General features: G+C 42.3%; 1 protein-coding gene across 4 annotated transcripts in view; it reads right to left on the minus strand.

Moving 5' to 3' along the window:
• Positions 1-22,761, minus strand: part of Pcsk5 (proprotein convertase subtilisin/kexin type 5) — a 411,377-nt gene that overhangs the window by 220,998 nt on the left and 167,618 nt on the right. For all 4 annotated transcript variants that reach the window (XR_007594733.1, XR_007594738.1, XM_050158819.1 and 1 more), the window contains exon 8: positions 3,568-3,780. Coding sequence is in view for 2 of the 4 variants with exons in the window: in XM_050158819.1 (XP_050014776.1) it covers positions 3,568-3,780 (213 nt within the window). In the remaining 2 variants the exon portion in view is untranslated. The remainder of the gene's footprint in view (positions 1-3,567; positions 3,781-22,761) is intronic.

The following is a 22,761-nucleotide window of genomic DNA, read 5'->3' on the forward strand; positions in this document are numbered from 1 at the left end:
TGCTTCATTTGCTGGCATAATCTGCCAGGCTACCAAGGCTCCAGGTCTATGTGAGTGTGACTATAACACCAGTGCCCACTGTTGAGTTGCGAGCAATGGCAGGGCACGCAAGTGTGCGGGCCTCACTCTATTTTGAAACCCAGGGCAAGCTTTCCTGCTTGCAAATCATGAAAAGACCTTTTGTCCCAGGCATGTAAAGTTTATTTAACAAAGTGCTTTCCCGGAAGGAGAGATCTTTCCTGTCCCACAGCTCCTCAGCAGCCGCCTCAGTTCGAATTACTAAGGTGCTCTTGGGAAAGAAGAACGACAGCTGTGCTTTTCGGGAGAGGAGGCGAGTGACAGAAGGAAATGGATGGCTCCGGGGAGGGGCCCCGTGCAGACAGGACACTGCCACTGCTGTAGCACTCCATCACGGATGCCACTAACAGGAGGCAGGCATCACCCAGAGACCACAGGCGTCTAGGTTCAAAGCCTGGCGGTGGCAAGGTCCTGGGCGCGCTGTGGGCTGATTCATCATCCTGACATCTGGAAGGAAAGGGGGTCAGCTGGACCATAAAAACCTGATGTTGCTGCCAGCTCCACTCATGTTCAGGCTGTTAACATGTTCCTGATCACAGTGGCTTTCTTTATGGGGTTGGTGGAACAGACCACAGGGTTTTATGGATTGGGAAAATGGAGGTGCAATGGGAACCACTGTGAATCGAGATGCAACCCACGGGCCTTCAAGGGTGCAGAAGGCTGCACAGTCTAAGGACAGTGATGCCAGTCTCTAATAGAGCCACATGCATACCAGGTACTCAGACTCAGGCTGTCACTGTCTCACGGGAATCTCTGGGACCATGTGGGGGTCACCTCAATTTTACAGTTGAGGAGGTCAAGACTTGGAGTGGGGTGGCTCAGCACTATGTGGCCAGTGTGAAGTCAGACACTGGATTCAATCAGTTTCCAAATTTCTTCTTCCTTGTGGGTAATTTGAGGGTGCAAACATTAAGAAAAGAATTGAAGAACTAGGTAAAGAGAAGAAAAGGCAGAAATGAACAAGTTTTTGGCCTTCGTAATGAGAAACTAATGCCCTTAAAGATTATTTTTTCATTGCAGAAATACTGTGATCTAGAATTAAGCCCATGATTTTACACACATTGCTATGTTCCCTAACCATTGGACAGTGTGCCCCAGTGGGGCAAGACACCCGTTAGCTCCATTAGGAGATTCCCGAGTTTATCTCTAGTCTGAAGACATCATCCCATAAGCAAAACAATAAATTTCTAATTCTTAATAAATGGAAATTTCCTTTGAAAAAGAGAATAATCACAAAGCAGATAGAAGGAAGAGTTAAGTATGCATCCAGTTTGTGACGGGAAACTGAAGTGTGAGACCTCACAGAAGGACACTGACATCCAGCCATGGTGTTCAGGTCCCACCCCAAACTTTCTCCTCTCACCAAGATTTTGACTTCATTATAGAACTGTAAACATCTGGCGCTTGATGGCTGTGTTTATGGGGCCACAACAACTGCTGCCCAGTTACAAATACAATGGTGCCCAGGAGAAAGGTCTAGTGAGTGGACCTCGTAGACATGGTGCTAAGGTTGCTCAGACCAAGTGACGTATTCCGTCAGGGATGTGAGCACACCTCCTCCTGTTTTGATATTTGTTCATTAGACTATAAGTTTCTTTTAGAAAAGGCATTTCTGGAGCTGATCAGCACCAGCCCCACAGCAATGGTCCCACAGGGAACAAGAGGACTGGAGCGGTCATAAGATGCCTGGGAGGAAGTATGAGCTTGCTGCCGATCCTCAGACTCTAGAGCTGTAAATGGTGGGAATCTTATCCTGGAGATTTTCAGTTACTTCTTGATACAGAGATGGGTGTCACGAGACACTGGTAGTTGAGGGTGACAAGTTAGGGGATACAGTTTTCTACTGAAAAGCAAAAGAGTTCTCCAGATGCTTACAGCTCTATACTGAAATCAAAATCTTGGTGAGCAGCATCAGGTTTTAATTAAGCCAGAAATGTCTAGTCTTGAGCTTTTTCCTTATGTATCTTACTTTGTGTTTAGAGTTAGTTCATTGATAACTGATCCAGGAAGTACTGAGAGATGGACTTGTATACATTCAACTTTATGTGTATGGGTCTTTTCCCTGAATATATGTCTGTGTACTATAAGTATGCAGTGCCCACAGAGGCCAGAAGAGGGCACTAGGTATCCTGGAATTTGAGTAACATGGTTGTGAGCTGCTATGTGGATGCTGGGAACCAAACCCAGGTCCTCTGGAAGAAAAACCAGTTTTCTTAATTGCTGAACCATTGCAGTGGCTTCCCTACTGCTACAGAAAAATGAGATGCTCCTCCACAATGTTGATCTGTCCCTGTGTGGCTCCTCAAACATCAGGTAAAACAGCTCAGCAGGACATGAGTCCTCTTTGAAAGAGGAATCCTGAGACACTCTGGAAAACCATGGTCAGGAGAAGAGGACTAGCATTTGACATTTAGAATTAGTAGTGCTGTGTCAGGCATTCTAAGAGTCAGTTTCTACAGACTTTGAGAAGGGTTAGCATTGGGTTGCATTTTTTATTGACTTGTGTATCCCCCAATTATTTCAGTAATGGCTCTGTGAACTAAAAACTCCTAAACCTGCACATTATAAGGAAGGACTTAGACCTAGAAAATGGCTTAAGTTAGGTAGGCCAATCTAGTAACCTGAATCCTGAATAGCTGTTTTACAAGCTAGCAGGACAGGATGGTGAAGAGGGGACGCCACTGCACTTCCATAATTCCCCATTCAGTAGACTACAGTAGACCCACAAGCACAGCTGGTACAGGGTTAGGATACATTGGACAAATACAGCCCCTTGATATCTGCAAAGGATTGGTTTCAGGAATCCTAAAACAGGACTTACATGTTTAAGTCCTGCATATAAAATACAATGACATATATTTGCACATTTATGTTTGCACATTCTTCCTTAAGTACTACCCAATCTCTAGATTGCGTTAATATACAAAATAACACAAGGGCCATGCATACAGATGTAATGCTACATTGTTTAGTGAACAGAGACTACTAAAAGAATATCTTCAAGGTAATTTCAATGTAGTGTGGTCGGTTAGCTTGTAGATGTAGAGCCCATGGAAACAGACAAGCAAATGTACACCTTAAGTGTGAATTTTAGTTCTCGTATATACTTTTTTGTTCATAATGAATTAGCTACATGAGACACCAGAATCAGAAGTCAATGATAGTGACACTAAGCTGAGAATCACATGTTGATTCTTCTTGTTTTTTTCTTTCTTATCAACGTAAATGTAGACCAATCATTTGTTCTCAATAAAACTGAAACTTAGTTGTGATCAACGTTATATTAATGTTCAAATATGATGATCCCGACAAGCATTTTTAAGGAATCAGCAATAGACTGTTAACGTTCACAGTGATTTACTTGGTCCCATCAGCTAATCAGATCTGCTGCTTCTATAAGCTCCTTCTACACATGTATGGATCTCTCTTAACTTTCAACATGAACACTGAAGAAATGTGGATGGTAATAGACACGCAAAAGTTACATACTATTTTCTTATCATAGGATTCTCCACTGCTGTAGGTTGTGGCCAGTGTAGAGGAACACTCTTCCAAGTACCACGGTTTCTTTCCACTCTCAGCTGTACTGCTGATGGAGATGGTGTAGATGCTGTTGGTGTAACCATCACAAGAGCAGTGGTCCTTGCTCCTTCCACCATTGCCAGATGCCCAGACAAACACAGAGCCAAGGCCTCTCCGCCCCTGTTGACAAATGGAGAAAGTCAGAGACACGGGAAGGCAGGACCCCAGGTTGCAGATGAAGAAAACCATTAATCAGCTCAATAGGACCATTAAAACCAAGTATCTGCTGGATTAAAGCAATGCTGTCTTAATAAAATGTTGGGTTCAAGATGCCTTGAGGAGGAAAGGTAAGGAGAGCTGCCTTACTTAAAATAAAATAGCCACAGAAGCATCAAAACCACCGGTGTAATACTAAGAATGCTCAGTATTTACAAACCGAGCACAACTATGACCGCTTTACAAACTTTGTTGAACTTTTTCAACAATGTGAGACCAACACGCGTTTCCCTATGATGCGAATGAGAAACTGAGGTACCAAGGATTAGTGATGGTCTACGGTGATACAACATGCATCAGGGAAAGACAAATCTGAATACACAGACCCCAGAGTTGAAAAGTAAGAGCTGTAAGAATTACAGTGATATAATACATATTGTTTTAAATGTTCACAACTACTGTAAAGGGTGGCTGTTATAAAATGGCACAGGAAACCTGAGAATCATGAAGTATGAAGAAGTCTAGGCCAAATCCCATTGTCTGTAAAGGCAGTAGTGTTCTCTCATACTTCTTACAATCAGATCACCCACCATTACTCAAAATGCTAAGAACAGAGCCACACTTTACATAAAAACTGGTAGCTTAAAACATCTGCAAGAGTCCCTTAAAGACCTAAATAATGCAGCCAAGAGCAGTGAAGACAAGCACCGATGAAGGAGGCAAAGCACATCCTTGCTCTTTGGCAGCTAAATTCCTAAGAATTGAAAAAGCTCAATTTAAAGCCATACTGATGGATATCTACAGCAAACCCACCATCTTCCACTTAGCATATGAGAATAAAGCCGCACAGCTGCTGAGGGTTGAGCCTTTCTCAGGATTATGAGGTGGAAGGAGAAACATGTGAGATGCTTGTAGTCTGAATCTAAGACATCCCTGACCAGCTCGTGTTGGAGCACTTGTTCCCCAGCTGAGGGCTCTGTTTAAGGAGACTGTGGGACTTGCAGGAGGTGGGGTGTGGCTGACTCAAAGAGGACACACGAGGTGGGTCTCTGCAGGTTACAAGGAACTGGGCTGATGGGATGAGAAGAGTCCTGGCCCCAGCCTCCACGATAGACAGAGCCACTACCGCTCTTTCCCCATAGAGCCAAAATAAACCTTTCCGGCATTAGGTTGTTACTGTCAATATTTTGGTCACTGCTTTGTGAAAGTAGCTCATTTGATAAATCAAATATAGTGACAATAAAGGATCTGGACTATCCAGAATAAACTCTTCTTGATCTTGAATCCTTAGGAACAGAATATTATAACCTAAGTAACGAAGCTCAATATTTATTTCTTTTTGTTCTTTGAACTGTAAAAGTACAATGTTGTCTACATAGAAAGACACCCACCACCTCAGAAAACATGAATCGGAGTCAAGATCACAGAGCGACCCAGGAGAGTGACCCAGGAGAGTGACCCAGGTGCTGTCACTAATGGGCATCTGGGTCTGCTCATCCACCTCTGACTTCCCATCACATTACTTTGAAAACCTAGACTGTAGAAATAATAAAAAGAACCTAGAAGAATGCAGACATAATCCCAGCAACATAAACTAAGATTCTGTCCATGCTTTCTCTAGCATTTGCATGAAGTCTGTCTCACCTTAGTGTGAACCGTTAGACGCACACCTAGACCTCAGAGAAAGAAGATGGCCAGAAGAATGAAGACTGTATCAGTTATCCTCAGCACATTTTCCTCTTTCAGAGACAGAGAGGTATTTCCACAGGCCAAAAGCATGGTCATACCGCAACTTACCTGGCCAGGTCAACAGAAGGCACGGGAAGGCAGAAGACCTACCTGATTTAACCAATACCATAACAGATGGTAGGGTGAGAACCACAGAGCCATGAAAAAGCAAAACAATGCAATCACATTTATTCATCTAAATTCAGGACTGTGTACCTAGGTATATAATTTTATTAAGATAATTTAAATACTTAAGAAGAAAATGTTCAGAAAAGTACCTTTGTTATCAATACAGTGCACACAGATAAAGGACGTCTTAGCTGAGAAAATAAAAGTATGCACGTTGGGAAGTCAGATGCATGAAGCTATCACACAAGTGCAGTGTAACAGAATCCATTCTGTTTGGTAGGATTAGGAGTTTACTTTCTTCTTTAAACCAAGTTTTCATGAACGTGTATTAGTTTTAACAACATACAATCACAACAATTCCTTTGTTAAGAGAAAGGATGCAACTCGAATTATTTTTATTTATGTGTGCATGTCATTGTGTGTGTGTATCCCATGTGTAGGGGTGTCCACAAAGGCCAAAGGAGGGTGTTGGGCCTCCTAGAGATGAAGCTGGAAGTAGCTGTTAGCTGCCCCACATGCAGTTTGGGATCTGAACTTAGGACCGCTGGAGGAGTAGGACGTATTCCAAATTGCGCAGCCATCCTTCTCACTCCTCAAATTCTTTTTTTTTTTTAAATTTTATTCTTTGCTTTGTTTGTTTTCCTGTTTTGAGACAGGGTCTCATTATGCACCCTGATATTGGCCACAAAATCACAAACTTTCTGCCTCATCTCCCAAGTACTATGACTGTGGATATGAATGTATCTGGCTGACCGAAGTACTTTTTTTCTTCCAATGCCAGGGATGCAATCCAAGGTTTTATGTGTGGGAGGCATGCTTTCACTGAGACGCACCCCCAGGCCTTTGTGTCAAGTCGTAAGGGATAATTTTGGCATCATGATCAACAAGTGTTGTATCCACAGATGATCTACTGTATACTCAAGACAACAGAAGCCAACGTGTTAGAAAAGTGTTAGTTAGCAAGCCCTACAGGTGGCACAGTGCACCATGGGAGCTTCGTACATCACTGCCAATTTATAGATCAACAGGGCGCATCTCAGAGGTGCTCAGTAATGGTCTGATGCAGGACGGGAGCCAGGATCTGAGCCATTCTTTTACAGTTGCCCCCTGAGCAAACGGGACGGGGCTGAGATAATTTCTCTGCTCCTAGGAAAGCCTCTTGTGTCTCCACTGAAGCCTGGGACTGAGATCTGAAAGCATTCTAGCTCCTGTTCTTTCCAGATCCAGGGCAAATCCAGGACTGACAAGCAAAGGATGCAGGTCTCATCCCGAGCAGCGCTAACAGGGAGGATGCAGGTTTTAGAGCCCAAACCCTTCAGGCAGCCTTAGCCCTAATGTGGCACCCTCAGACATATGAACACTAGACATTCTATTATTGCGAGATCCACAAATGACATCACTACAGAACAATGGTTCTCAACCTTCCAAATGCTGGGAACGCTTTAATACAGCGCCTCATGTTGTGGTGACCCCCAATCAAAAAATTAATTTTGTTGTGATTTCGTCACTATAATTTTACCACTGTTATGAATTGCAAGGTAAATACTGTATTTTCCAATGATCTTAGGTGACCATGGTGAAAGGGCCATTGACCACCACAAGGGGTTGTGACCCACAGGTTGAGAACCACTGCTAAAGCGGCATCACAACACCACTTAAGTTGTCCTTTAGGAATTTACAGGCATGAAAGGACTATGAATTGCTGCTGTCCTAAAAATGCCCCTTCCAGAGGTATTTGTTCCTTGTATCAAACAGATAATTGATGGAAATTCTTTTATAAACAAGCATAGACAAATAAATGGCCATGTTGGGTAGCATACATTTCTAGTTCCAACCCCAGGGAGGCAGAGGCAGGCAGATCTCTGTGAGTTCAAAGCCAGCCTGGGATACATAGTGCATTTTAGACCATCCACAGCTACATGGAAAGACTCTGTGTCACAAATAATCAGAAAAACAGCACAGAAAGCCAGAAGGACAGCACACATTCCCTAGCCGTCTGAGGTCTGGGCGTGAGGAGAGAGGAGTCACTGGGACGGAGTATGGAGGGTGCTAGGATTTGGGAGGGTCTCCTAAACAGAGGCTGCTTCTGCGGACCTCCTCCCATTCTCAATCCACTTCCTGCCAGTCTAGAGTCTAGGCTAAAACTTGACAGAAATCAAAGGACACTGAAGCCCACTGAGAGAAGCCACAGAGATTAGTGTTTCAGAGCTCATGGGTGAGGGGTGTGTCTAGTGGGGGTGGGGGCGGGAACCCAAGGTGCTAGAGGCCAATGTAGCCCTTTAAATGTCACAGAGATTAAATTGTAACCTTCTCCCCCTGGCCAAATTTCATTACAGGTATATGAGGTCATCAGTGTGATGTCTGAGCAGACAGAATCAGTGTTCTCATAAAGAGGGAAAGAGACAGCAGCAAGTTCTCTCCGAAAGTGGCCACAGAGGAAAGGTCATATGACAAGCTGGCTGTCTTCAAGCTGAGACCAGTACTCATCTGATTTCCTGGGTCTGGGGTTCCAGCCTTCTGGCATCTAGGACTAACTGGCAGAACATTACGTTCTACTGCTTGAGCCACCCAGCCAGTGCTGGGTTAAGGCAGCGAGAGCTGAAGAAAACAAACTGAGAGAAGACAGAGTGGTCCATCCTCCTGGGAGTCAGAGGATGCAGGATGCTGCTCTCCACAGGGCATCTGACCCAGAGTGGCCCATCCTTCTGAGAGTCAGAGGATGCAGGATGCAGGATGTTCCCCCATTCTCTCTACAGGGCAGCTGACCCAGAGTGGTCCATCCTCCTGGGAGTTGGAGGATGCAGAATGCTCCCCTCATGCTCCCCATAGGGCAGCTGACCCAGAGTGGTCCATCCTCCTGAGAGGCAGAGGATGCAGGATGCAGGATGCTTCCTCATGCTCTCCACAGGACAACTGACCTGTCTGTCTGGGCGAAAGGTGTATGATCAAAGCCCAAGAAATAAACATTAAATTTGTGGGCCGAAAATGCCATAACCAAGCCTGCCAAATGTCTCTGGGGTTAATCTAAAACAATTAGCAATCCACAAACGTGTTTCCTGCAGAGGCACAGGGGGTTTGCATTAGTGTGAAATAGTCCCAAACCAAAACATATGTGTTACAAAACAACAGAAGTCTGGCAATTTTACTAAAACTTAGGAGTAATTTAAGAAGGAAACCTTAGTGTAGGGTACAGGGAGAGGGAAAGTGGACAGAGGATTCAAATAGAGTTTTGAGACAGATTTTTCCCGAAGGGTAAGTGGTAATATCATTTTTTAAAGCTTGGTTAAGTAATATGATTACAATTCAGTTATTTAAATATGAGAAACAAAACAAGCCTGCAGTTGAACTGCATGCCAAGTTAAAAAGTCAGGAAACAAGGCCATAATACATTGTGAAATCCACGCAGGCCCCATTCAGCTAAATGCTAAACAGTCTTTTTCATTGTGTGTCTAAATGAGCATATGTGTTTTTTTATGTATTCTCTAAAAAGTCAATTTAGTTAACTCCATAAGCGCTGTTACGACAGCACAGGACGAAGCTGGCTTTTCTTGTGGCCATTTTATTCTGGATTGCTAATTCAATCCTACTCCTGGAGGGTGGGGGTTGAGAAGCTTCTAGTGTGGTGACGAAACCAAACTTTTCTTCAAAATAAGTTGTTCTTATTCTTTATTTGCCATTTTGGTAGAACGTTCTTCTCCAATATTGCTTAAGCAGTTGTTTGAAGAGCAATGAATAAATATTAGAGGCTTATTACAATTTAAAAAAAAGAGGAAGACAATAGCAAGTATGGCTTCTGGTATTTACTAACTGAGAACAAAATCCTGAGCACCAGCAATGTGTATGTGTAGATTCTCTAGATTAGGCAGCCAAGAACTTCAAGTGATGTGTCCTGAGTCATTTAACCAGAGCGTGTTAGAAGCATGAGCCCCTATTGAGTTTGATCGGAACCGTGTATCTGTGGATGGAGACATGAAAGGGCACACTAAAATTACATGAGAATTAGGAACTTTCTTTCTACCAAAGCCTTGTCTGGGCCTCCCTTTGCCTCCTGCGCAGCTCCCTCCCCTCAGCAGGCCAAGAACACAGTGCTCTCTGTAAGCTTTTGTTTATCCCATGGCTATTGGAGTCTCTGTCTCCCATGACACAGACAGAGTTCCATAATTAAGAGGCGGAGACGGGAGGGACATGGGCACCTATAGCAACTGACTTGATAGCCGAGAGGTGAAGCAACAGCGATTTCTTTAAGGCTTACAGACATTCAGACTAGCAGTTCCAAAATGCTTACGGCTTAGGGCAGGGCTTCTTGAATGAAATGAGTCTGGTCTAGAACACAGGTAAAGGCAAGCTAATAAACAAAACACCACATCAAAAGCCAAAATATAAATGTTTAATAACTATTCAGAATTTCAAAATATATTGCTTACTTAAGCAATTTAAATAACTTTCGGCATCATTATCATCCAAGAATGAATGACTAAGGTGAACCAGAAAAGGAACACAGGTGGCAAACGCTCCGCAGGAGTAGACGGCCGCCTTGCCCAGCGCCTCGGTGACTACCTGGTCTAACCTGGGAATGCACCAGGCATTCCACTGATGGCAGGCACATCCCATTCAGGATCACACAAGTCTCGGTTGATGCTGCTTCTTTTCTCAGAACAACTAAGGTAAATGGGAGAGCGACCTTATGTGTTGTAAGCTAAATTGTCATTCATTACAGTTTACCTATGTGGTGATTTAATGGCAGCAAAAGCTCTGAGTCAAAAGTCTCAAGATTAAAAATGCTAATTAATGACAAAGGACAGCTCCCTTAAGTTGACTTTCAACGGCTCCCCAATCACCACACAGGTATCCCTGAGCCACACCTCCTGCCTTGAGCCATCTCCTCAGCTATATCAAGTATCTGTTCCATGCATCTGCTGAGAGGGCTGCCTGCCACATGTCTAGTTGATCCTGACTCGGCAAAGGCCATCTCTGCTGTGGTCTTATTCATTCCCATACCCCCGCCATCAAAGGGTGCTGAATAGGGACAACTGGAATGGAAATACAATGATTTTCCACTTCCCCGTGGGAAGAAAAAGCACAGACTGTGTGAGAAGGAAGGGGTCTGAGAGCTGGCACTACTGGTCCCCAGCTCTGTATTCCTGCCAGCTACATGCGCTAGCACTCTACCCCCCACCCCATCCTGCCCATCTCAACCACCCCTTTTCTCAGCTCTGACCCGGCTTCTCTGTATGCTGGTTTTCTGTGCATACCGCAGACTACCAAGCCAAGTATTTAGAGTCATTTTTTTTATGTTCTTTGACTTTTTAATAAAACACTGAAAAATTAGATGCAGTTATTAGCAACCATATTAATTTTATACAACCATACACAAATAAAAATGAATTTTATACGCTCACTGAGCACACCCAGTGCAGTCAGCTTAGAGTTTTAAAGGCATAGAGAGCCCAATAAAGACTATGGAGTCAGCTGCCACAAGCATTTCTAATAAAAATGACTTTTTATTTTTACTGCTTAATGTTGAAGTATATTTTAAGTGGAATAGCAGATTTTTAAGTCCTCGGTGTAACTGGCACTTTAATACCTTCTCATATGGTTCAAGTTCTAGTTCATGGACTGGCAGCTTGGAATTCGGGGAACTAGAGTGAACCTGAGTTTCACTGTTAAAGGTGACACTTGGAAAGGCAGCTAACAGTCCTAGAAATATCGGGCTCCCCATTCCCCAGTTCCCATGCTCCTTTTGAGTTCAGTGTATGAACAGAGACTGTTGAAAAGGAATTGCTTACCCATCATAAGCGATAGAATACAAATGCATCAGATCTTAGTAGAATTAGCCAATCACGGTGGCGCAAACCTGTAATTCCAGCATTCAGGAGGTTGAGGCAGAGAAATCGCCATGACATAGAAGCTAGCTTGGGTTGCAGAGTGAGTCTGAGGTCAGCCTGGGATACCTATGAAGACCTTGTCTCAGCAACAACCACAACCTCAAACAAAACATCAAAAGCATAACTCTAACAAAAGCTTAATCAACCCTATTTTCCGAAACGGGCGTTTTTTTTAAAGAAGGGGTGAGTACCACTGGGGCTTACAGACGTATGCCTCATCGGACACATCACAGATATGCACACGGGTGTGGTTCTTGGCTTCTGAAACTGTATTGTGACTGTGGATTTCTTTCACTTTGCATATCTTTATGATGTAACTAGAAGAAAAGTATGAGTTTTTCAAGAAGAAACACCAGTAGAGTATCTATGAAGAAACAAACCTTGGGTATCAAAACCAGAAACAAATATGCGTTTATACAAAGAGTTTTATTTTTGACTCTGCCCACCTAAGTACTTCAAATAATAGGAACTTGGAGGTGAATGCTGCGGTATGAATAGTACCTAGCAATGAAGACATCAGAAATAGTCTGGGAGAAGGCATGCTGGATCATGGACCACTCAGAGCCATCTCTACTGATGCTGAATGATGCTGAAAGTACTTAACAGTGTGGCTTAAATGCTGCTCAACAACCATGGATTAAGCTAATTCAAACAACAACAACAACAACAATTCCTCTCCTGTCTTATTTCATTTGCTAAATCAAGAATTGCAAAGAATTGGCCTCTTGGCCATCTAGACTTCCTGCTGTCTCAGAAGTCATCTTCCTCACCAGCCTACACAAGCCTCACTAACAACACATCATCTCAAAAAGCTGAAAAAGAGATTTTTACTGGGAGAAGGTAAATCTGAAAAATCACACTTCCCCTGTTTCATCCCTTGCACAATGTGTGAAAACAAAGCATGGTATCCCAATAATGTACACACAGCTTGTTTATGCATCAATTAAAACCAAGCTGAAACTTCAGAAAGACTCAGGTATTATTCGCCTCCACTCTCCCCTCAGAAGGCAACCTTCTATCCCATGGTGCAAGGACTGCTAAGGTGTTTGGAAGGGAAATCACACAGGTCGAGTTCACTCTCAATTCCTTATTTCAAGCAGCTAAGACAAAACTGTGCCTGTCATACACTCGCAGAGGTAATCACAACCAGCAGTTAGCACCAGCTCAGCTGTTCTGGGCAGTCACTCCTCCCAGCATTCCCAAAGGCCACTGTCACACCTGCCAACTCTCTACCTCTTGGATCATTTCAACAAAGTCAAAGCCATGCTCTAACTTTCAGCAGAGTCAGGTTCATGGAAGCAAGAGGGGTACCCACAATGTTAATTTTATAATTTTGACTCTGAGGGGCTGGAGAGCTGGCTCAGGGATTTAGAGTATGTCCTGCTCTTGCAGATGACGTGTTCAATTCCTAGCACCCACGTCAGGTGGCTCACAATTTTCTGTCACTCTGGCTCCAGAGAGATTCAATGTCTGTCCTCCTTGGGCACACACACACACACACACACACACACACACACACACAACCCCCCATATCTTAAAACAAAAACAAACCTTTAAAAAGCACAAATTTGAAACTTTTTTGAAATGTGTCATTACATTTCAGTTTATGCTGAGGGACTAAACTTTGAAAAATTCCCTTCATAGAAAATAAAAACACTCATTACCCAGCAGGGGCATGAAAGAATTTACTATAAATGTTTGGAAAGGCGCTCAAGAAAGAATAGAGATAGTCCAGTGATAATAAAAATTCATGCCACTTGAAGTTAGCGCTAGATTATGGAATTCTTCCTGTGAATTATTGCAACTGCTGGATTAACTCTAAACAAGCCATAAGCAAGCCGCCCGTCTCTGTAACCCACTGTGGGGCCTGAATGATGTCACAGTCTTCAACTACAGGAAGCGGTAACCTTAACCTTACATAGGGCACCTTATAAGACTACTGAAATAGGGAAAATCGTCTCACAGCATTTTCTACCCATAAACACAGTTCTGTCTTAAATAAAAAGGAGCTGTTATATTAGACTCATTTTTTAATGTAAGAGTTCATGGTAAATATTCTGTGATTCTTAAAAGTGAATCCAAAGCCATCCTTCCTTTGAAGAGAAGATCAGCTGCCAGGCTGAGCATTCATCCATCAAGAGCCATGTCACTGGGTCTTTGCAATGGCTCCAATAAAGAGAACAGGAGTGTGGTCCTTCCCAAGGGAAACAGAAGTGCTGGCAATTTAGCAACACGTCTTGTATCAGACTGACAATGGCCTGTGCTCTCTGCAAGTCCTGAACCTCCTAAAAGACTGACAAGGAAAGAAACCAACACTGTGAAGTCTGGGATGTTGCTCAATATGACTTGGATGATAACTCCTCTAAATGCTCAAAGACATATTTCTTTGTTGCCATGGCCAATTCTGTGACGACATTTTGGCTGAACATGCACAGACGTGCCATATAATACCCAACATGAATGAACATTACACAATGGTAAAAAAAACACCGGTGTTACATGAGATCTGAGTATAAGCCACAGTTAAGCTTCTTAGTGGCCAACCACATTCCTATTTGCCATCCATGTACTGTGCACTCCTATGATACTACCAGAGCCAGAATTACAACCGTGTTGTAAGAAGCTCTGAGGACTCCATTGGATTGTATTTATCATATAAGGAGGGATATAGGCATACTATGTGCATTACAAAGTTGACTCCACAAGTCATATACACTTCTAAGCAATAGGAACATACAGGCCTAGTTCAATTTATCTTTGTTTATTACACAGTGACCTATATTTTTTGCTGACTGGCTTTCATATTGAGTTAAAGGAAATGCACCTACGTGTTCTCCCCAAAATTTACATTTGGAAACAAAGAAATGGTTGTTTAGAATGGATGTTACGCTCACCTAACCCAACATCTGTATGCTTTTGCTGTCCTAGAAACATAGGAGAGAAAGTTTTGAAACATTTACCTGTTCCCCCATTAGGCCAGCAGTCCTAACTCTAGACAGAACCAAGCAAACCAACAGAAGAGGACTCCTGCAGATATGTAGCTGATGCAGGACCACTGGCGGTTAATCCCCATTGTCAGCGTGATGGTATGTAGAACCACCACGGAGGCACACTTTTGGGTATGTCTACAATGGTATTTACAGAAAGATTCACCAGAAAAAAGGAGGTCCACTCTGAATATCAGTGGAGCCATCCAAGGGACTGGGTCTGAGAATGAGTAAAAAGTAAAGAGCTCTGAACCAACCAGGTTTGTTCTGTTCCTGAAACGTGGATGCAATGCGACCAGCTGTGTCAGTCTCCCGAGCAAGACTGCCCTACCCTCAGACAGAATCATTCAACCCCTTCTTTCAGTTTGCTGTTTTCAAGTACTTGTCACAGAAATGAGAAAAGTAACTAAAAAGAGGAATTTAGAATCAGTTTGTCAATTAACTTAATTAGATAAGTACTAACACCTCTTTAAAGCTATAAACGAGGCAGCAATGCATTTTTGAAAATTTTACATAGATAAGGTTACTGTAGATTTGTGCACCTTTCCTTAAAGATGCCTAGTTAAAATTCACTAATATCGTAATCAAAATTTGCTACTTATGCCTTGGGCAATACTGTGATAATTGTAGAGCTTCAAACCACAGATGTGTTTATGAAAGACAGACTTCTGTTTAACAAATGGATGACATTAAATTGATTACACTTGACAAGTCACTTCTTAATTTTTATAAATATACACAGAGATCCAGACAGGTATAGTTAAATCCTGAGGCAAGTTTTAAAAACAGGCCCAGATAGAGCAAGTCCTCATTAAGTCAAATCAAATTTAAATAATCTCTTTCATCTGTGTTGGCCTATCCATAGATCAGTTTACAACTTTACAACTTTCAACAGCCACTGCAGAAGCAAGCTGACATTTATTAAAATGCAAACTGGTATCAATCTTCCTATAGTTGGTTGTCTATCAAAGAAAAACAATCTATCCCTCTCTGGTGGAATCAGTTAATTTTATTACGACTACTATTGCTGCTCTTATTATATAAGTGCATTATGTTTCTTCTCTCTCCTCTTGGTGAACACATGCTTTTAATTTAAAAGACTTAAGAACTTCTGCATTTTCAATAGACAACGTGTGCTTGTAGACGGACCTGTGCTTTCATCAAACATTCTACGTATCTACTCAACTGGAAAATGTGTTAATTTTCTGAGAAGAAACTGTAACTGAAGAACTGGACCCGTGGATACATTAGTGTGAAGACGGAACCAGCACTACAGTTCCAACAGGAGGATAACAAGCCAAGATTTTGAGTTCCCAGACTCTCATTCCTTGTCCTCGACATGGGCTCTGAGTGGAATTCACTGAATGCTCTAATGATCTCTCCAAACATAAACGCTCAAAAAAAGTTGCCCTGGGCTTGAAATGTACTTGCAGATAAAGTGACAGATAAGATTCATGATTTAAAAAATTATTTATTACTTATTTTTATTATGTGTGTGTGTGTGTGTGTGTGTGTGTGTGTGTGTGTGTGAGTGTAAGCCAGAGGAGGGCACTGGATTGACTAGACCTAGAGTCAGAGTTAGTTGTGAGCTACTGATTCCTGACAGGGATGCTGGGATTCGAACTCTGGTATGTGGAAGTATTTTTAATGCTGAGCCATCTTCCCAGTCCAAGAGAATTCTGTAAGACGTGGTCCTCAACTATTCACAGTGCACGATGTGAATTCTCCAAGGGTGGGGTACAGAGACAATGCCAAACCAATGCTAAGCATGGAGTGGGTACTGGAGCAAGCTTTCTTGAGTGAAACGACAAGGCAACCATAATATGAGCTTTCCTGAATACAGAAAAGATTCCACTTCAATTCCCCCCTCTGTTTCGAGAGAACATATAATTGAGCACACTTGTCAGGAAATGCTGTCAGCGTGTCAGACACCTGCTGATAACTGGCAACCGTACCAATCGCACAAGTTGTATTAAACTTTAATAACCCAAAATGGGCAGGATGGCTCCAAGACAAGAAGGTTTTGTTTCTGTGTGCTGTGCTTTCTGTCCCCTCCTACCAGGCTCTGTAAGATGTGTGCATTTGGGGAGGTAGCTCACACATTTTGAGATGTTTCCTCACCATTACACAAAGACTTTCCCTAAGACAAGGGCTAAGTGCTATTCATCCTTCCGTGCCACCCAGCAAAGTATTGAGCATGGCCGAACACTCAGACCAATGGCGGCCATCAGAGAAAACTCTGCCCTGTCAGCCTCTTCTTCTGCGGCCCACCTCAGTGTCATCAATAACTGAAAATTGTCTGTGGTGCCACGTATGTCATGAAATCATTTTCCTATTTAGGATCAGCTAAAAAGATGAGGCCACGAATGTCTCCGTAGCTACTGTTTGCCATGGATCTGGGTCAAAGCCACCTAAGGGCAAATGGTGACAGGGTGATTTAAAAGATGACATGCAAAGTCTTATTCTGAAAGCCCTGTCAAGAATGGGAGAGACCCCGCGTGCCCTGCTAAGATCCTAGAGTGATCCTTGCCAGTCATGGGAGGCACTGATGAACGTCAAAGGGAATGAAGATAGTACACAGGTATAGAAATACTTTCTCGATTGCAGCGTTCATGTAGAACTGGAAGCCACAGCTTTGGCTGGGAGGTTTCGGAAGCATCCTGTGGAGAAGTCTGTGCAAAGAATGTTCTATTTGTGAGCACGAGGGAGGATTCAGAGACTTCCAGCAAACAGCAATAGGAAATTGCTTAATAGGTGAGTAGGCTGAAGCCCAAGGAAAACAGGGATCAAAGACTGTCGCACATAAAGAAATACATTAGTGGCAGGAATTGAATTAACCAAGTCATTTCCAGTCCTAAGGTTATGACTGCAAAGCTTTAACTAATTTAGCGGAACTTTAAGAGAACAGTTCTACAAAATCTAAAATGAAATCAAATTTCAAAGCAATTTTTAAAAAGTGGTGAAAGTTTTGTTGAGTGTTCTGGTGCATGCCTATAATTCCAGCATGTGTGAGGCTGGATGAGGAAGACGTAGCTTGAGGTTAGCTTGGGGTACATAGTCTAACCTGGGGTACAAAGCAAGACTCCATGGGAAGTCCAGAGGGAAGGAAGAAAGGAGGGAGGGAGGGCGAAAGAAAGAAATGGCAGAGAGAAAGGAAAGCTTATATATGGTTAAACTGAAAACCTTCATTAGATAAAGTTAAGCACATTTCTTTACTCCGAGGCAACTCAAACCCTTTCCTGTACTTTCAAGTCACCAGAGAAACCATAAATAAATGGTAATTCTCACGGACTTGGCAGAAAAATAAAACAAGAACTTGATTCCCACCTCATTATGTTTCGAGGTTTGTGAAGGAAATATTCTCTTGGTATTCTCTTCTACTTATGCCGACCATACATTAACAGTTACCCAAAGAATTCCAGGGGATCATTCACCAATCTCGAATGGATTAAACCCAGGCATGTGGGACCATGCAGACTCTCCTGGCATTTACACAGTCAGCAGCTCATCTTTAGCGCCTTACACATTTCAGGTGTGAATCGGGTTAAGCCTTATAACATTCAGAGACTTGGCATTGTGTCAGGAACTCAGCAGTGTGTTTCACAGGCATTAAAATAGGAGCTTCTAATGGAATCTTCTAAGGGAGCTTCTAAGGAACATACAGCCTCCTTGACGGGATGAACAAACTGATCCTACACGTTAACTAATTTAACCTGAATAAGGTTTTTTTTTTTTTTTTAAAGGTATTAGAACCAACATTTCCAAATTGGAGAGTCTGCATTTCAGACTCTGGGTACTATAACCACCATGGTTTATCTTGCATGCGTAACAGTTCGGGTTCATTATATATGGTCAAAGCAATGCAAGTGTGGTTTTTGAATACACCCTGCAAACAGACATGTGATTCATTCACATATTCCTCAGTCATTCATTCTTTCTTCACTAAATCTGCTGAGTGTGAAGACTGCTCTGAGAATACACAAGAAGATGTAATCAGACTCTGAAGCTTTACAGAGGAGATGATCTTAACATGAACAAGTAAAACACCATGGAGGTTTAAAGAGGCATGAGGGGTTGGGGTGCCTAGGAAGAGCAGGCAGGGTGCCCTGTTACAAGTTAGGTGAGAGCCTGGAGGTCAATGAGACAAAGCAGACTCAATGTGTTGCTGGGAGCGGGTGAGGTCTGAAGAAATGGCTCCAAGGGATAATGCAAGCAAAGGCCACAAAGGAATTCAGTCTGAAGGGGAAAGAAACGTAGGAAGGAAAAGGAAGGGGATACATAGTGAGATGACAGAGATCTTTTATATGTGAGCGTTTCTGGACAGCACACATGTCTGTGGACTGCTTGTATGGCCTGATATCTATGGAGACCTAAAGAAGATGCTGGACCCCCTGGAAGTGGAGTTACAGATGGTTGTGAGCCACCATGGGGGTTCTGCGAATTGAACCCGGGTCCTCTAGAAGAGCAGCCAGCGCTCTTAACCTCTGAGTCATCTCTCCAGCTCTACTTAATATTTCTAAGACAAGAGAACTAACTGTGAACGTGTATTTTATAGCAGAGTTGAAACAGGAAAACACGATGAAGGAAGAGGAAGATGTGGCCAAGAAGACAGAAGGGAACACACTGCTGAACTCACTGGAGTGCTTTGAGGCCTCTGTTCTGACTTGGATAGCTAAGACAGATTTGTTTTCTCTACTTGTAAGACTGGGGGAATAGTGCCCATCTAACAAGACTATTGTCTAGATTAAAAACTAAGAGCCTGAGCCGGGCGATGGTGGTGCATGCCTTTAATCCCAGCACTCGGGAGGCAGAGGCAGGCGGATCTCTGTGAGTTCGAGACCAGCCTGGTCTCCAGAGCTAGTTCCAGGACAGGCTCCAAAGCCACAGAGAAACCCTGTCTCAGAAAAAACAAACAAACAAAAAGTAAGAGCCTGTTTTGGGCTTAGATGAAGGGCAGCAGTGAATAGACTGGCCAAAATAGTAAATGTTCACGCTATCATTGACATCGTCTTTGCCTCCATCCTCTTCCTCCTTGTCGTCATCATCATCACCTTTCCACTCATTGAGTATAGCTCAAACTATGCGATTCTAAAAATTACAATTACACTTGACATCAAATAATATGCAATTCTGAGAAAGAGACAGACAGAGAGAAAGAGGGCGAGCAAGTTGTCAACTACGATATGGTATATTTAACACAGTTCCGCTGATACAATTTTGGCACATTATTTCTAAACTGAATCAATTTTAATTTTGTTAAAATCTTTGAAAGCACTGTTACATCCTATTGAGTCAAATATTTATCTTATAGTAAACAAATGGGGTGCATTTTGAAATTCAATATTTGGTATGTTTCTGATTAGTGAGCAGAAAGGATGGACATGATCCAATACATGGAAGCCCCGAGCAAAATGTATTTATTTCTTCTCTGAATAGATTTTTGGATACTTATCCTTCTCTCTCCCGATGTCTGATCTGGACAACGGTCTGTGGTCTAGCCAGTGCTGCCACAGTGTTAAGGCTGTCAGGGACCACTGCAATCTCCCATTCTTGTCCTCCATCCTTCACCTGACAGATGGCATGTCTCTATTTGAACACCCAGTGGCTTTCTGTCACAGGATAGAATGCAAACCCTCCGTGTGACTTAGAAACCCTGGCTGAGCTGGCCTTAGCCAACTTCACACTTCTACCGCTTTGTGCTCATACTATTCCGACTGCCTGGGGTATTGTTCTGTCCAAGAAATAAACTGCAAGGACCCTTTGCTAGTTAGGGTTCTTGGTGCTTTCTTTTCCTTCTGCATAGACTGTTCCTCTTCCACGTCCTCACATGACTGGCTCATCTTTTATGTCTGCAGACACTACCTCCTCAACCTTAAGTACCTCTAAGTCTACCTCTCCCATCTTAAGTAGCACTGCCCCTCCCAGTTACCGGCTGTATTTCACCTGCTATATGAATCACAGCTGAAACATCCTTGGCGATTCTCTGCTTGTATGTTGTCTTGCTGATATGTGGAGGGACTGGACTATTTTCGGTGTTCTTCACCATTCATCTACAATACTTAAGGAGCAGTAACTCGCTAAGCTTCAAGGGGGTGAGGATAAATCGTTCTAATTCATGCAGGACGTGGAAGAAGTGGCAAGGACACCAATGGGCAAAAGTGACTTGAGGTCACTGTACAAGTCTTTAGTTGGTTAGCTGAAGGCATTTCTTTACCCGTTTTTGTTCCTTAGGTCCTCAAATCACTCAACAGCACACGTATATTCTATCAGGCCTCAAAGAAGAAAAATTTAGGTTTTGCTTTAGGTTTCTTCATAAGAAAGTAGTCAGAATTTTCATTTTTCTGATAAAGACTACCCAATATCAACTTGAAATATTGAATGGTATACTCATAGCTATCTAGAGAAACATCTTTTGGGAAAATAAACAATTTGAGACTAGATACACGAGCAACTGAAACACACACACACACTCACACACACACACCACACTCCCAGTGTACTCACTGACAAGAGAATCACAGTAAAATTGCAGATGCTTTATGCTGCAGACACTTTTGTTTAGAGCAAGTGGAATTGGTAGCATGGATAGACAGAGGAGGAACAGCACAAATGACCTCTATGAAGCTCAGAGAACCTGGGCTGACCTGTGCCGTGTTATTTCTAATCCACTCCAAATAGCAACCTGATGCGTGGAAATTCTGCAATGGGGGCATGACCTAGAGGAGAAGGATGAGGGGCTAAAGGAAATATTAACAGTACTCTTGAGGAAGACACCTCTTCTCTACATACTTCTTACTGAGTCCTTACTACACTCTGTGTTAATGACTTTACTGTGGATTGCTAGCTCACTGAATGCTCAGAAACTCTCTGTGAATGAGAAGGACATTTCCACACCACTTTAGAAGAGGAAATGGAAGCAAGGTATTAGATTTAGTTAAAGTCAGAAGTAAACGAGAAACACTAGGCTTGACTTGAAAGCTTCCCTCTACTGAAGGCATGAAAACGCTATCCAATCCATTTTGTCTTATTTCAATGGTTTATTGCTGCCATTTCAGATTTAGGTGGGCCATGAACCAGAAGATAGATCTTCCCTTTGAAAAGTTACTGCTTTTGCTACTACTTCAACTCTAAAAGTTAATGGCTCATCTTAAAACTGAAGTCCCTTTTTGTTCCGATTAATCCTCAGAAGTTCTTCAAAGGAATGCTGAATAAATCATGCTCTCCTTATTCTTTTCGGTTTTTGGGTGATGGATATTACACCTAAGGCTTTATGCATGCCAAGCACATGCTTCCCTTCTGAGCTCTATCCCAGGCCCTAAATCATAGTACTGCAAATTTCCAAAAATTTTGAAACAAATAAAACCAATGAGCCCTATTTCTATGGACTGCCCTGGAATGATGCCCATGGGATCCAAGGAGAGATTCAAATGTTTCCCAGCTGGCAGGTTAATGTGGTTATGGGTATGATGTTGTATTTGTACTTAGCAACTACTGACTATTTGGGTGGGGAACTCTATTATAAACTTCTTCCTTATATACTTTTTGAATATGACTTGCCACAACAAAATATTTTTTTTACATTTAAAATGAGCTTAATTTTTCTACATTATTTGTTTCTAAATAGTCCTTTGGGTTTGAATGTTTTCTTACATGATCTGTTTCTAAACTTTAAAAAAAAAACACTTCTAAAGTCAAAGTGCCACATTTTTATCTGTTTTAAGCATTAAGATTATAGTTTATTTCTGTTGATAGTTATTTATCTGTATATAGTTATTTCTACAAACTTACTAGTAAAAATAAATGTACAAACTTTTTTTCTCAGCACTGAGTTACTTAGCCACATGCCCTTTAGTCAGTTAGCCAACTTCCTTATTAGACTTGGCCATTCTTTGTATGTATGTCCACAACCACAAGGTATGTGCATTACTAATAAAAGGATTTTCATATAATATACCGAGGAATTTCAGGTTGCTCTTTCTTATGGGTGCAAGGCACTCATAACTGGAAGATGTGAACTAAACTCAATGGCCATTCTACTGGGATAATAATAGTAATTTGTAGTCCACAAGTTTGGCAATGAATCAGCAGATGACATGGGGTATATTCATTTCATTTCATATCAAGGCACTTTGAAAGGAAAATGCAAGGTAACCAGTTACAATATTATTTATTCATTAAAAGTTTACAAAAGTAACTGAATATGGACAGAACTAGAA

This window comes from Alexandromys fortis, unplaced genomic scaffold (assembly GCF_014885135.2).
Source record: "Alexandromys fortis isolate MF-2015 unplaced genomic scaffold, M_Fortis_MF-2015_v1.1 scaffold_10, whole genome shotgun sequence".
NCBI classification, from domain to species: domain Eukaryota; kingdom Metazoa; phylum Chordata; class Mammalia; order Rodentia; family Cricetidae; genus Alexandromys; species Alexandromys fortis.